The sequence below is a fragment of the Bubalus bubalis genome, chromosome 2 (genome assembly GCF_019923935.1).
Source record: "Bubalus bubalis isolate 160015118507 breed Murrah chromosome 2, NDDB_SH_1, whole genome shotgun sequence".
NCBI classification, from domain to species: domain Eukaryota; kingdom Metazoa; phylum Chordata; class Mammalia; order Artiodactyla; family Bovidae; genus Bubalus; species Bubalus bubalis.
The window spans coordinates 40,476,114-40,492,151 of record NC_059158.1 but is presented as its reverse complement, the minus strand read 5'-3'; the positions used below and the strand labels follow the sequence as shown (position 1 = coordinate 40,492,151).

General features: G+C 46.8%; 1 protein-coding gene across 3 annotated transcripts in view; it reads left to right on the top strand.

The window, feature by feature from the left end:
• The window catches only part of CMTR1 (cap methyltransferase 1), a 53,918-nt gene that overhangs the window by 35,732 nt on the left and 2,148 nt on the right, over window positions 1-16,038 (top strand). For all 3 annotated transcript variants that reach the window (XM_044930580.2, XM_006079828.4, XM_044930572.2), the window contains exons 14-22: window positions 8,053-8,109; window positions 8,879-8,936; window positions 9,386-9,454; window positions 10,419-10,550; window positions 11,461-11,583; window positions 12,274-12,365; window positions 13,196-13,264; window positions 14,569-14,616; window positions 15,446-15,558. In XM_044930580.2, the coding sequence (XP_044786515.2) occupies window positions 8,053-8,109; window positions 8,879-8,936; window positions 9,386-9,454; window positions 10,419-10,550; window positions 11,461-11,583; window positions 12,274-12,365; window positions 13,196-13,264; window positions 14,569-14,616; window positions 15,446-15,558 (761 nt within the window). The remainder of the gene's footprint in view (window positions 1-8,052; window positions 8,110-8,878; window positions 8,937-9,385; window positions 9,455-10,418; window positions 10,551-11,460; window positions 11,584-12,273; window positions 12,366-13,195; window positions 13,265-14,568; window positions 14,617-15,445; window positions 15,559-16,038) is intronic.

The following is a 16,038-nucleotide window of genomic DNA, read 5'->3' as shown; positions in this document are numbered from 1 at the left end:
TTTCCATTTGTGAGTTACCCACACAGGGTTTTGGGTGTTGTCTATACCTCATCTCTGCCCCTCCTACCCATCTCATGGTGATTTCTTCTTTATATCTGAAAAATCTTTTCTGCTAGTTTTCACATGGTTCTCATAGATAGATGGTCTGTTCAGTTTCGTTCAGTCGCTCAGTCGTGTCCGACTCTTTGCAACCCCATGGACTGCAGCATACCAGGCCTCCTTGTCCATCACCAGCTCATGGATTTTACTCAAACTCATGCCCATTGAGTCCGTGATGCCATCCAGCCATCTCATCCTCTGTCATCCCTTTTTCCTCCTGCCTTCAATCTTTCCCAGCATCAGGGTCTTTTCAAATGAGTCAGCCCTTCACATCAGGTGGCCAACGTATTGGAGTTTTAGCTTCAGCATCAGTCCTTCCAATGAATACTAAGGACTGATTTCCTTTAGAATGGACTGGTTGGATCTCCTTGCAGTCCAAAGGACTCTCAAGAGTCTTCTCCAACACCATAGTTCAAAAGCATCAATTCTTTGGCTTTCAGCTTTATTTATAGTCCAACTCTCACATCCATACATGACTACTGGAAAAACCATAGCTTTGACGAGACGGACATATGTTGGCAAAGTAATGTCTCTGCTTTTTAATAAGCTGTCTAGGTTGGTCATAACTTTCCTTCCAAAGAGTAAGCGTCTTTTAATTTTATGGCTGCAGTCACCATCTGCAGTGATTTTGGAGCCCAAAAACATAAAGTCTGCCACTGTTTCCCCATCTATTTGCCATGAAGTGATGGGACTGGATGCCATGATTTGTGTTTTCTGAATGTTGAGCTTTAAGCCAACTTTTTCCACTCTCCTCTTTCACTTTCATCAAGAGGCTCTTTAGTTCTTCTTCACTTTCTGCCATAAGGGTGGTGTCATCTGTATATCTGAGGTTATTTATATTTTCCTGGCAATCTTGATTCCAGCTTGTGCTTCATCCAGCACAGCATTTCTCATGATGTACTCTGCATATAAGGTAAATAAGCAGGGTGACAATATATGGCCTCGATGTATTACTTTTCCTATTTGGAACCAGTCTGTTGTTCCATGTCCAGTTCTAACTGTTGCTTCCTGACCTGCATACAGATTTCTCAAGAGGCAGGTCAGGTGGTCTGGTATTCCCATCTTGTTCAGAATTTTCCAGTTTATTGTGATCCACACAGTCAAAGGCTTTGGCATAGTCAATAAAGCAGAAATAGATGTTTTTCTGGAACTCTCTTGCTTTTTCCATGATCCAGCGGATGTTGGCAATTTGATCTCTGGTTCCTCTGCCTTTTCGAAAACCAGCTTGAACATCAGGAAGTTCATGGTTCACGTACTGCTGAAGCCTGGCTTGGAGAATTTTGAGCATTACTTTACTAGTATGTGAGATGAGTGCAATTGTGCGGTAGTTTGAGCATTCTTTGGCATTGCCTTTCTTTGAGATTGGAATGAAAACTGACCTTTTCCAGTCCTGTGGCTGCTGAGTTTTCCAAATGTGCTGGCATATTGAGTGCAGCACTTTCACAGCATCATCTTTTAGGATTTGAAAGAGCTCAACTGGAATTCCATTACCTCTACTAGCTTTGTTCGTAGTGATGCTTCCTAAGGTCTCCTGGACTTCACCATTCCAGGATGTCTGGCTCTAGGTGAGTGATCACACCATCGTGATTATTTGGGTTGTGAAGATCTTTTTTGTACAGTTCTTCTGTGTATTCTTGCCACCTCTTTTTAATATCTTCTGCTTCTGTTAGGTCCATACCATTTCTGTCCTTTATTGAACCCACGTTTGCATGAAATGTTCCCTTGATATCTCTAATTTTCTTGAAAAGATCTCAAGTTTTTCCCATTCTATTGTTTTTCTCTATTTCTCTGCACTTACCTCTGAGGAAGCCTTTCTTATCTCTCCTTGCTATTCTTTGGAACTCTGCATTCAAATGGGTATCTTTCCTTTTCTCTTTGGCTTTTTGCTTCTCTTCTTTTCATAGCTATTTGTAAGGCCTCCTCAGATAGCCATTTTGCTTTTTTGCATTTCTTTTCCATGGGGATGGTCTTGATCCCTGTCTCCTGTACAATGTCACGAACCTCCGTCCATAGTTCATCAGGCACTCTGTCTATCAGATCTAGTCCCTTAAATCTATTTCTCACTTCCACTTTATAATCATAAGGGATTAGATTTAAGTCATACCTGAATGGTCTAGTGGTTTTCCCTACTTTCTTCAATTTAAGTCTGAATTTGGCAATAAGGAGTTCATGATCTGTGCCACAGTCCTGGTCTTGTTTCTGCTGACTGTGTAGAGCTTCTCCGTCTTTGGCTGCAAAGAATATAATCAGTCTGATTTTGGTATTGACCATCTGGTGATGTCCATGTGTAGAGTCTTCTCTTGTGCTGTTGGAAGAGGGTGTTTGCTATGACCAGTGTGTTCTCTTGGCAAAACTCTATGAGCCTTTGCCCTGCTTCATTCCGTACTCCAAGGCCAAATTTGCCTGTTACTCCAGGTGTTTCTTGACTTCCTACTTTTGCATTCCAGTCCCCTATAATGTAAAGGACATCTTTTTTGGGTGTTAGTTCTAAAACGTCTTGTAGGTCTTCATAGAACTGTTCAACTTCAGCTTCTTCAGCATTACCGGTTGGGGCATAGGCTTGGATCACCATGTTATTGAATGGTTTGCCTTGGAAATGAACAGAGGTCATTCTGTCATTTTTGAGATTGCATCCAAGTACTGCATTTCAGACTCTTGTTGACCATGATGGCTACTCCATTTCTTCTGAGGGATTCCTGCCTGCAGTAGTAGATATAATGGTCATCTGAGTTAAATTCACCCATTCCAGTCCATTTTAGTTCGCTGATTGTCGACAATGTCGCTAGAATGGCGACATTCACTCTTGCCATCTCCTGTTTGACCACTTCCAATTTGCCTTGATTCATGGACCTAACATTTCAGGTTCCTGTGCTGTAATTTTGGTGTCCCATGTGAAGAGGTGAGCTCAGGGTCTTACTGTGCCATCTTGACAGACCTCCCTTTGCCCATTGTTAAATTGATTTGCTTGATTTTTGTTGTTTAGTTATAGAAATTATTAATACATTCTGGGTATTAATTTCTTAATCAGATATATGATTCAAAAATATTTTCTTGTATTCTGTGGGGTTTTGTTTTTGTTTTTTACTGTATTGATTATGCCCTTTGCACAGAAGTTTTATATTTTGATATAGTCAAGTTTATCTATTTTTTCTTTTATTGCCTGTGCTTCTGGTGTCATTCAAGAAATCCATCGCTAAATCCAGTGTTGTGAAGCTTTTCTCCATGTTTTCTTTTGAGAGAAAGAAAAGTTTTATAGTTTTATTTCTTATGTTTAGGTCTTTGATCCATTTTGAATTGATTTTTGTAGGTAATGTGACGTAAGTGTCTAACTATTCTTTTGCATGTGGATATTGTGTTTTCCCAACATTATTTGTTGAAGAGTATCTATATGCATTCCCCATGGAATAATCTTGGCACTCTTTTTGAAAATCATTTGATCATACATGTGAGGGTTTATTTCTGAGCTCTCTATTCTGTTCCATTGGTCTTGATGCCAGTACCATACTTTTTACTGTGGTGTTGTAGTAAGTTTTTTTGAACTCAGGATATGAGGCCCCCAGGTTTGTTCTTCATTTGCCGTATTGTTTTGGCTATTTGGGGTCCCCTGAGTTTCCATATGATTTTTAGGATGAGTTTTTCTATTTCTGCAAAAACTGCCATTGGGGTTTTGGTAGCGATTGCATTGAATCTGCAGATTGCTTTGGGGAGTGTTGTCATGTTAACAGTATTAAGTGCTCCATGAACACAGTCCATGAACACAGCATGCCCTTCCATTCATTTATATCTCTTCATTGTTTTCAGCAGTGTTACACAGCTTTCAGTGTACAAGTCTTTCACTTCTTGATTTAATTTATTCCTCAGTATTTTATTCTTTTTGATGCTATTGTAGATGGAGTAGTTAACTTCATTTTCAGATTGTTGTTAGTGTGTAGAAATGTGACTGATTATTATAACAATTTTTTGTGGAATCTTTAGCATTTTTTGCATAAAAGATCATGTCATCTGCAAACTGAGATAATTTTACTTCTTCCTTTTCAGTTTGATTGCCAAGAAGTTTTAAATTTTGATGCTGAAATCCAATTTATCAATTTTCTATTTTTGTTGGTGATTCTTTCTCTAAAAAACTTTCACAAAAAACTTTCACTGTACTAAAGTAATGAAAATATTCTGACTAGAGTATCAGTCAGAAGTTTTCATCCAGAAGTTTTATTTAAGTTCTTTAATGTCTCAGCAGTTTTATAGTTTTCAGTATAGAGATGTTACACATCTTTTGTTAAATTTATTTCTAAGAATTTTATGGGTATGTAAATGGTGTTTTAAAATTTTCATTTTCTAATTGTTCATTACTAGTTTATGGAAATACAATTGATTTTTGTATATCGACTACATATTTTGTGTGAATGCTTCATTTACTTATTAGTTCTAGTAGTTTGGTAGATTCTTTAAGATTTTTTACGTATATAACCATATCTTCTGCAAGTAAATAATTTTTTGCTTTCCTTTCCAATTTGAATGTCTTTAATGTCCACTGACAGATGAATAGATAAATATATATGTTCCTTTAGAGATATATATATATATATATCTCTAAAGGAATTTTAAAAGGATTAATAAAGGGAAATTTATAGCATTTAAATATATATATTTTTTGTTGTTCAGTCGCTCAGTCATGTCTGCCTCTGCAACCCCATGGACTGCAGCATGGCAGGCTTTCTTGTCCTTCACTATCTCCCAGAGTTTGCTGAAACTCATGTCCATTGAGTTTGGATGCCATCCAACCATCTCACCAAAACTTCAAAAGACTGCACATTTATAGATTAATACCCCTCATGAGCCTATACAGAAAAATCTTCCCTTCGTGTCTCAGTGGTAAAGAATCCACCTGCCAGTGGAGGAGACATGGGTTTGAGCCCTGATCCAGGAAGAGCCCACAAGCCATGGAGCAACAGAGCAGGTGCACCCCAACTATAGAGCCTGTAGAGCCCAGGAGTCGTGACTGGAGGGCAGCCCCTGCTCTCCGGAGCCAGAGAGAAGCCTGCACAGCAGCAAAGACCCAGCACAGCCAAAAATGTAAAGAAAACTGTTTAAAAATTAGTAAATCAAATTTAGCAGTATATAAGAGTAATGCTTATGATCAACTGGAGTTTATCTAAAAATGCAAGATTTGTGTACCTTTTGAAAACTATTTTTTGTACTTCACTGTATTAAAGGAATAAAGAGGAAAAATAATATAATTTTGGTAGATACAGAAAGAATATTTAACAAAATTAAACATCTACTCATGATTAAAACTAGTCATGGGGATAAAGTAGCCATGGGGATAAACTAGCCATAGTGATAAACTAGCCATGAGGATAAACTAGTCATGGGGATAAACTAGCCGTGGGGATAAACTAGCCGTGGGGATAAACTAGCCGTGGGGATAAACTAGCCATAGTGATAAACTAGCCGTGGGGATAAACTAGCCGTGGGGATAAACTAGCCGTGGGGATAAACTAGCCATAGTGATAAACTAGCCGTGGGGATAAACTAGCCATAGTGATAAACTAGCCGTGGGGATAAACTAGCCGTAGGGATAAACTAGCCATAGTGATAAACTAGCCATAGTGATAAACTAGCTGGGGATAAACTAGCCGTGGGGGATAAACTAGCCGTGGGGATAAACTAGCCATGGGGATAAACTTGGTCAGTGTGTCATGTGTCCTTTTTCCTCTGACTGCTTTCAAGATTTTCCCTTTATATTTTGTCAGTTAATTTATGACACAGGAGGTAAGAATATACATTGGGGAAAAAAGAGTCTCTGTGTCTTTGTGTCTCTGTGACAGTAAGTGATGCTGGAAAAATGGGTGGGCTATATGTAAAAGAATGAAATTAAAACATTTTCTCATGCCATATACAAAAATAAACCCCAAATGGATTAAAGACCTACATGTAAGACCAGAAACCATAAATCTAGAAGAAAACAAGGGCAGAATACTCTGACATAGAGAGTAGAAATTTTAGAGGTGGAGGGATCAGGCCCTAAGGCAAAGAAAGCAAAAATAGAGAAATGAAACCTAATTAAAGTTAAAAACTTTTGCATAGCAAACGAAACCAACAGAATGAAGACAACCTACTGAATGGGAGGAAATATTTGCAAATGATAAGACTTATAAAGGGCTAATATGCAAAATATATAAATCATATAATTCAATATCAGTTAAAAAACCCAATTAAAAAATGGGCAGAAGACACGAATAGACATTTTTCCAAGGAAGACATATAGATGGCCAGCAGGTATATGAAAAAATGCTCAACATCACTAATAATCACAGAAATGCAAATTAAATGTGATCACCTTGCACCTGTCAGAATGGCCACCATCAAAAAGTCTACAGATAACACATATTGATGAGGAAGTGGAAGAAAGGAAACCCTAGTACACACTGAAATATTACAGTCATTAAAAAAAAAAAAAGAATGAAATTCTGCTATTTGCAACAATATGGATGGACCTAGAGCAGTGGATCAGGTTAAGCAGTGGACCAGGTTAAGCAGTGGACAGATAAGTTATCATTATATGTGGAATCAAAAAAATGAATAATAAAACAGAAATTGCCTGATAGATTTAGAGAACAAACTGTTGGGTTACCAGTGGGGAGAGGGAGGAGGGGAGGGGCGAGATGGGGGATTAAGAGGCACAAACTGCTATGTGTAAAATATAAGCTACAGGGATATATAGCCAGTATTTTATAATACCTTTAAATAGAGTATAATATATAAAAATTTGATTTACTGTGTTGTATACCTGCAACTAACATTGTAAATCAACTATACTTCTGTAAATCAGCTAAATAAATAATACCATTTATCTCTAATATATTTTTCATTTCTAGAATTTTTGCTTTTGAAAAACAGTTTTTATATATCTCTGCCAGTATTTTTCCATCTTTTAAAGTATATTATACCTTTTTCACTAGATCCTTTAACCTGTGTTTCAGTTATTTTCAAGGTCTGGTCTGATCATTTTAACATTTGGATCATCTCTTGGTCTTGTTCTATTGGACTGTTTTCCCTCTCTTGTCAGTAGGTCACATTTTCCTGCTTTATCACGTCTCACTTTTTAAATGGAAAAGCGTGTGTCTAACGTGGAGGCTAATGTGGTCAGGGCGGCTCTTAGCGCAGGTGAGTCAGTTTAGTGTGTACTTGAACTAGGTCTGGTCTGTGTTGTTGCTTCATTCAGAATCAGTTCAGGGAGCTCCTGGTGGTCCCGCAGTTAGGACTCTAATTGAAAGGTTGCAGGTTTGGGGATCCCTGCTTGAGGAACTAAGATCCTACAAGCTGCACAGTGCAGCCAAAAAAATCATTTCACTACAGCTTTCAGGGTTTTTTTTTAAATAATTTATTTGGTTGCTCTGGGTCTTTGTTGCTGCTAGCGTGCTTTCTCTAGTCGTGGTGAGAGGGGGCTACTCTTTGTTGAGGTGCTCAGGCTTCTCATTGCGGCAGCTTCTGAGCACGGCCTCTAGACACATGGGTTTCCGTAGTTGCGACTCGCAGGCTCTCGAGCTTGGGTTCGGTGGTTGTGGCGCAAAGTCTTAGCTGCTGTGCAGAATGTGGGATATTCCTGGGCCGGGGATTGAACCCATGTCCCCTGCATTGGCCGGTGGATTCTTATCCAATGTACCACAGGGAAGTGCTCGAATTTTTAAGAATGAGATCAGAACCTTCCTTTTGGCTGGGCTTGGGATCTGAGTGTCTGGAGGGTTTGACTCAGTTCTGCTTCACCCTAAGCCTTCATCAGGTCCATGTAACTGAACCTTAAGGGTATGGTCGAAGGGGTTCTTTTTTGACTTTAACCCCTTCCCCAAACATAAGATGGCCACTGCTCTGGCTAAACTTCTCTGTCCTGATGACCATAAGCTGTCTTTTTTGGTAATCCTTCTGAGATAAAATCCTTTTCTTTTTTAATTCCAGCCACTGTAGTCTGCAGATCAAAGCTCTGGCCAAAATCCGTGCCTTTGTCCAAGACACGTGAGTGTTGCCCTTTCCAGAATCCACCTATTTCAAGGGAAGATCTTTATGTTTTGTTCCCCACCCCCCAACCCCAAACCGAGCTCTTCACTTCATTTCTACGAACATTTAAAAATACCTACTTTTTTAATCTCATACTTTACCGTATCCAGTGAAGGATGCCAAAGAAGCATATGGCATGAACCTCGGCCTCAAAGGCTTTACTTTGTCTTTGGACAGATAAGAGTAACCCAGGCAAAGGATACGGGAAAAATTGTTACCGGTGCATCAGAGAATGTAGGGGGGCATGTGTAGAAGATCTGATGTTGAGGGGACATAAAGAGTGATCAGGCTAGGAGAGGGAGGCCTGGTCAAGGAAAACCTCTGGTAGGGGGTGAGCAGGAGCTCGTCCAGCTTTCTCGGGCATGGCGACGTCCACGGGATGGACTTAATGTGGCCTGTGTCAGGGAAGGAACCAGTGTGTTCTGATGGGTACTTGGAAGAAGGGTGTTTGGGGACCCTGCCATCCAGGGTGGTCAGGAGGGTGGCTCCTCCCTTCCCTTTGTGGTTGAACAAGGAGATCATCTCGTTTCCCGTGCCCCTGTGCGCTCATCTCCCGGAGGCAGAGCCGTGTGAATGTTACAAGCAGCTTGGGTAATGGCGGCTTGGCCTCATGTGGGTATGCACACATTCACTCACACGACTCCCTCTCCCTGGGGTTCTGATGGGCGTGCAGGAGGCACACTCCTTGTTCAGAGGTTTCAGTCATTTACTGGCTTCATTTTCCCAGGACCCTGATTGAGCCTCGGCAGGCAGAGATCCGGAAAGAGTGCCTCCGGCTCTGGGGGGTGAGTGTCCCCCAACCCAGTTCTGCTCCAGGGCAGGGACGCTTTCGAGAAGACTGGGACCGACTCCCAGCCTGGCTGGCCCCCACAGCACTCAAGAGTTGGACGTCTCAGCACTGTTGGGAGTTACTTCCTTGGCTCTTTCACTCCTAGTTTAGCCCCACAGACTGGTCACCAAGGACAAGGGTAGTGGGTAAACAGGCCTGTTTCCTGCTGGTGGCCCTGGGTAGCAGTATTGACCGCAGAGAGCCCCGAGAAAGGTAAATGGCTCTGAAGAAGTGTTACCACAAGGCCTGAAAGGGAGCAGTGACTGAATTGGCCACCTCAGCCCCCCTTTCCAGCTTCCTTGGGTGCCATTTCTTCTTGCCCAGTCTGAGCCTGTGTGTAGGCTCACACACAACCCTGATCAAAAGTGCGCTTGAAAACTGAAGTTCTTTGCTCTCTCGTTTCAGATCCCGGACCAGGCTCGAGTTGCTCCTTCTTCCACAGACCCAAAATCTAAGTTCTTCGAGCTCATCCAGGTAAGCTTGCTGTCTGGTGAAAATAAAGAGTTAGAGAGGCCTGGTAAGAGGTGGTATCACTGAGACCCCCAGGTGCCTGGCCTCCAGGGGGCTTGTGCAGGTACCACGTGGGCTTCAGGAGTGGGCTGAGACCTCCTACAGGCGGGACTTTTGGTGAGAGTGTTGAGTTCCCCCAGAGCCCACCAGGCTACCTGAAGATTTTTGGCCTGAGATGTGTTGTGATCAGCATTACCGCTGCCCCAAGGGTGGTGCTGGCTCTTACTCCCCGGCAAGTTTAGGGTGCCATGTGCCTGCAGGGGAGGCATGAAGTGTGAGGTGATCTTAGGCCGGGAGCTGGTCAGAGGGGCAGGAGGGGCTGCCAGGAGAGCTCCATAGTGGAGCGGCCCAGACCTAGGCTCTGTTTCTGGTGAGTGGTCTCTGGAATTCTGCCCTGTGTTTTCCTGCCACCTGAATTCTAGCTTTTCCCTGGGCTTCATTAAATCTGGCCCAAATCTTGAGCTGTTGTGCAAGTCAGGGACTGGAGAATGAGGTTCAAGATGGCCTCAAAAAAACAGCATGTGTAAATTTTTCAGAAACAGGTGGAGAGATCACCTAACTGCTTTCAAATCAATTGCTTGCAAGTCTTTGCTTTCAATTTTATTGAAGGGGAGGCTTTTATATTCTGGTGACATTTCCTTATAGCTCTGGTAAATCGATCTGTACTCAGGGACTCGGTGTTCTTTCCTTTTCCAGCCTCTTCTAATAGGTCCTAAAGGAACACTCCAAGCAGATGGAATTATATCCCAGTTTGTTCCTGGTTAGGTAGAACAGGGGGCATGTTTCAGAGAGCAAGTGCTTCCTGTCCCCACCCGCCCCCCGCCCCCCAGCCTGCCTTAACCCTCTGCCCCCAACCCCCCAGGCGCCCGTACTGAGCGCCTGTCCCTTCCTCCAACCCAGCCATGTTTTCTCTGACCCGGGGCTGCAGGGCACTGAGATTGACATCTTCAGCTACAAGCCCACGCCGCTTACTGCCAAGACCCTGGAGAAGATCCGCCCAGTGCTCGACTACCGCTGCATGGTGTCTGGCAGCGAGCAGAAGTTCCTCATCGGCCTGGGGGTAAGTCTGCAGCTGGTTCCCTCCCCGGCTTGGGTGGTGGAACCGTGCTGTCTGTGGGAATCTGGACAGCCTCCTGCCACACTTGGCGCGCGTTTGTTTGGCACTGAGGAGCTGGCGCTTTGACCCCAGGGAAGGTATTTCTTGAAACTTCCCTTCCTTTCCTCCTCTGAGTTACCCGTGCGTCGTTCATTCTTTCCCTTACTCGTGTATCTGCTTGTTCGCTTTGGTGCACTGCCGCCGGGAGCGCTGCCGCCTCCTGGTGACGTGGTGCCTCCCGGGCTAGGAGGACGGTCAGCAGGCTCGGCGGCTCGAGCCCTGGCAGCCGTGTCTTTGCAGCACTGCCCCCACCCCTGCCACCCCTGTCTCGCAGACACCACCTATCCTTGCTCTGGTGCCTTTGGAATCTAACATGAGGTGAGGGAAAGCCTCGGCAGTTCTGTATCTGAACTGGGTTAAGTCCTCACCGCTCTCCCCCCACTCTGACTGGTCTTCCTGTGTAGTTTTCTCTCTTCCTCACTTCCTTTCTCTGTGTCCTCTCACATTTTCTCTTTTTCTCTCTTCACTGTCTCTCTCTGCTCTGCTCTCTGGATCCTTCACTAAACCCTCTTCACACATACACCAAGCTGGATCTTGCCTGAGGGCCTCTGATCATGGACTCAGGCCTCCTGAATGGCGCCTGAGCCCGTTCCCCGCGGCGGGACCAAGTCAGAGCACTCCTCTTCCGCCGAGGCAGCGGAGGACAACACTGTCCTCCTCGCGTATGAAGTATCACCAGCTCCTTTCTCCAGACCTCTTCTGGCATTTCCAGGCCCATCAGCTTGGAGCCACCAATTGAAAGCCTTTTTGAGAACTGGCCTCTCACTGCTCAGTCCCTATTCTGCCTGACGTAACCCTTTCTGTCTGCCCATAGAAGTCTCAGATCTACACGTGGGATGGCCGCCAGTCAGACCGCTGGGTCAAGCTGGACCTGAAGACAGAGCTACCGCGGGATACTCTGCTCTCTGTGGAGATTGTCCATGAGCTGAAAGGGGAGGTCAGAGGTGGTTCTGCTCGTGTGTTGTGGCTCTGCCATCTAGGGAACTGAGGCACAGCTGGGCTTGGCCCTTCACTGCCTCCCGCCACACACACACCCCGAGTTAACTGGGTTACACTCTGTGTGGTTGTTGGCAGGGCCCAGGGCCCAACGAAGGCTTTGTAAGTATTCCTCCTCCTCCAATAGTTGCTTTAAGCCACAGTATGTTCAGGTAGGAAGGCTCACAGTCTCCTTCTGTGCAGGAAATCTTGATCATCTCTGGGTAGCAAAGGCCCTAGTCAACCTGCTGTGTAGTTTTTAGATATTGTTACTGACCAAGGATCCCTTGGGAAAGAAGCAAGTTGTTACTTCCCTTGAGCTTTGGGTATTACCACCACACACATAACTTTCAGAACAGTCAGTGGGAACAGAGGGCCAGAGTGGGAAGCCAGCTCCTCCCAGAGCACCATGGCGGCAGTCTCACTGGGTCTGAGCTTTAAGGGGGCTGGTCCAGGACCTCAGATCTCTTGTCTGCTCAGAAGCCTGGGCCAGTCTGTGGCCAAGCATCAACTGGGAGGGAGGTGAGAGAAATGTGTTTAGAGCACCTCCCTTCCCCCAGCTCTAGGTAGAACGGAGGCCAGCAGGCCACATTGGGTGGAGTGGGCCCCAGGCCAGTGCCTGGCAGGGAGGGCAATGTCCTTGTCCTTCTAGGGGAAGGCCCAGCGGAAGATAAGTGCGATCCACATCCTTGATGTCCTCGTGCTGAACGGCAGCGACGTGCGGGAGCAGCACTTTAACCAACGGTCTGACGGGGGCCCTGGGGGACAGAGGGGGAGGTGGGCCAGGGAGGCGCTATGGCAGCGGCCTCTGTGGCTTGGCTTCTCACTCAGGTCTTCTCTGCTTAAAAACATCCTTAGTTTCCCTCTTCTAATGGTAGCTGGTTCCAAGGGCAGGGTGAGAAGTTGGTGTTGGCACTTTCATTCACCAGGGCTCACCCTTGATTTCATAAATACCAGTGCACTCCACTCTGCTGCTGTTTAGATCAGGAGAGATGTTTGCTTTAAGGCTGAGCAAGAGGGTGACCTTATGGGGAGAGGGAGGGTCTTCTCCCCTGAAGAATGTGTTCTGTGCTTGGTGGCCTCACCTAAGTCAGTTCACCTGGGTCCCCAATTCCCACTTTCATTCATGGACGGATGCTAATCAGTTGTTTAAAGGGAGTTACAGAACACTCTTAAACTGCCATGCGGCTGACATCACTCCTAAGTTGGCTCATCTGAGTGGGTGCACTGTGGAATCAGTGGTTTGGGGTGAAGGCGCAGACATTTACAATAAAGATGATACCTGAAGTTCTGCTGGAGCTGACTGAGCACAGCCAAAGTTACACTTGAGGAAAGCCAACCAAGATGTAGTAAAATTAGAGGTCAGAATCCAGAGAGGGGGAGCGGGCCTCCCTGATGACGTTGGTGGAGAAGGATAGGAGGGGGCCTCCAGGGGCACGTGGGTGTTGCGTCTTAGAGCAGCTTTGCTGCAGATTCAGGAGTGTCCTCCCACTGGTGCCATGAAGATGCTCTGGGGGCGGGGGTCCTGGTAGAGGTACCCTTACTTGCCTCTGAGAGACTCCGTTGGATTGTAGGATTCAGCTTGCTGAGAAATTTGTGAAAGCTGTTTCCAAGCCCAGTCGGCCTGACATGAATCCCATCAGGTGAGCCTGTCACCTCTCCCCCCATATCCTCCTTCCCCGTTGCTTCTTTCTGGTTGGTGCCTGCCCCCCTGCCCTGTGAGGTGGGAGAGGGCTCAGTGGAGGCCAGGCCAGGCCAGCGTTAGAGGTCAGACCGCCCTGATGAGTGATGTGCTTGGGGGTCCTGGAGAGGTGCCTGCTTGCCCTGGAGTATCTCCCTGTCCCGCCTGTCACACAGGCCAACCTCCAGCGGAGAGAGTCATTCCTCGGGGTTCAGGTGTCCTCATTTCAGATGCACGTGCTTCTGAGGGCGCTAATGCACCTGTGAACCACACATCCATGCTTGGGTATCATTAGCATATCAATCCTGGCCTTTTCATTTTTTTCAGGTAAGAAAAGGGTGCTGAGGGAATGGGAGTTTTTGAATGTGATAAAGAGAAGGGTGGTTTGAGGTAATGGGATCCTTGGTGCATGGAAAGAAGGCCACGGTTTGTTGCCATGGGAGGTGATATGAAAGGTGCAGACCTTGTGGGAGGCAAGGAGGATAAGAACAGTCAGCACATAGACGGAGAACAGACTTTTCCAGTCTGGGCTGAGGTCTGATGTTATTATCTTTGGGGCTTCGTGTGTCTAGAGACTGAAAAAATAATTTTCATTATTCTTTTTAATACAAATTTACTTAGAATTAAATCCAGTAGTAAGAATGCACTTTATAGAAATCTTCTGAAAGTCTAAAAAAGTAATTTCTTCTCATGCTTTAAAATGTCCTGTCTGCCAGGTCCTGAGAAGCTGCTTCAGGGACCCTGTCTCTGTTGTGTGGTGTCTGGTTGCTCAGTCTCTGGGCACCTTACCCAGTAGTGGCTCCAAAGGCGTGCTCAGCGGCCCCCAGGGCTGGGGGGCTGGGTAAAGGGTCTCCTCACCTGTGATGGAAGTAGGCCTGTTAGGACGATTTGGAAGTAACTCTGCTACCCGAAGGCCTAAAGTCCATGCAGACAGACCTGGACAAGAGGCTGGCCCTTAGTGTCCTGGCCTCTAGTGATGGGGACGTGGGGCTGGAACACTGACAGGGACATTGCCTCCAGACCTTCCTCTCCCTCCCTCTCGCCCTCTTCAGCCATGGCTCTGCTCCCCAGTTGCCCTGGGCAAGGCTCCAGGGTGCTTGGCATCTGTGAACCCTAGGGCTTGTCTGTGGAGGCATTGCCAGGCTGGGGTCCTTGTTCTTGGTGGTCTGGGTGGTGCGGGGCCTGCAGGAGCAGCCTCCTGCCTCCCCCTGCTGCCCAGACAGGTGCCCTGGGAAGCCCTCGTCATCTCTGCACCTCTCTCCACAGGGTGAAGGAGGTGTACCGGCTGGAGGAGATGGAGAAGATTTTTGTTAGGTGCGTGGCTCAGCCAGGGAGCTCAGGATTTGGGAGGAGTTGGGGTGGGGTGCGTGGCAGCGTCCAGGACTCCTCCTCTGCTTTTTTGTAGAGATGGGTTGGGGGCGCGGTGCCGAGTGGCCCCATGGCTTCTCTAACTCCCCCTCCTTTGTCTGCCTGGCAGCCAGAGGCCCCCGGCTGAGCTGATTCAGCACCGTCAGGAGGGGAGCAGGGCGGGTGTGAGTCAGGCAGAAATAGGGCTCATTGATGCTCTAACAGTTACGAGTGTCCCCACGAGAGGCAGAGTGTAAGCTGCCTCAGCACTGTAAATCCAAGCCCCTGGTGCCAAGAGGGGTTGAGCCTGGGGGTTGGAGGGGCTTGGTGCCTCCTCGTGCTCTCAGCCGTTGTGCGGGGGGCTTGGATCTGGGGGTCTCTTCCTGGGTGTGCCCACCGGGCCACTGGAGCCAGACCTGGTCTCACTGCTCCTGAATTAACTCTTTAGTGGCCACGCTGAGACTATGGCTGGTGAGCCGAAGGCCCTGTGGCACTTGGGGTTTCACATCTCACCCCAGCTGGTGTCACCCTGACACCCCACAAACCGCAGCAACATAGCAGAGGCGTGTGCCATTCCCCTGCCTCCACTGTTCAGTTGGGAGTTCAGAGGCTGAGTTCTAAACCCAGCACCCCACTGTGTGACCTGGAGCAACTCATGTCTCTGCCTCAGTCTCTCTTATGTTGAGCCGAGATTCAAGTATTGGGTTGGCTGGTTTTGACGTTAGTCAGAGGTTAACATCAGGACTGACTCTCTGACACACACTTCTTGTTTGCACGCCTGCTTGGGAAAATCAAGGCTAGAAATGAAGATCATTAAGGGCTCCAGTGGCACACCGAAGCTCAGCTACACAGGGCGGGACGACCGGCACTTCGTGCCCACCGGCCTCTACATCGTCAGGACGGTGAATGGTGGGTGATGAGCCCCTCCCTGACCCCCTCCCTCAGCCAGGGCGACTGGCCCACACCTCGCCTGGGCCGGAGCTCAGGGCTTCCTACTGAGGTGGGCAGAGCCAGGTGTATTGAGGGGGACTGTCTTCCCTGAGCTCGTGTGTCTTTGGTGGTCCTGGGGGTTGGGCTGGGGCTGGAGAGTGGGGCCCAACTTGTACATATGGTGTCCTTATGGCAGGAGAAGGGCCTTCCTCATGGGCAGTGGCAGATCCAGACAGACAGACCTGGCCATTTATATCTCCTGTTGAATCTTCTTCCCTCTGGCTAATAGAATCCTGTTCCCTTTGCCAGCCCTGGTGGGAGGTGGGGCTGCTGAGAAGTAGTCATCTTAGGCGTCCTCCAGGAGCCCCTCTGGGCTGATGAGGAGGGCTGTGTCCTCCCAGGCTGTTCTCTGCAGCTGTCTGGGGGAGAGGGCATGGAGGAACCAGGGAGGAAGGCCTG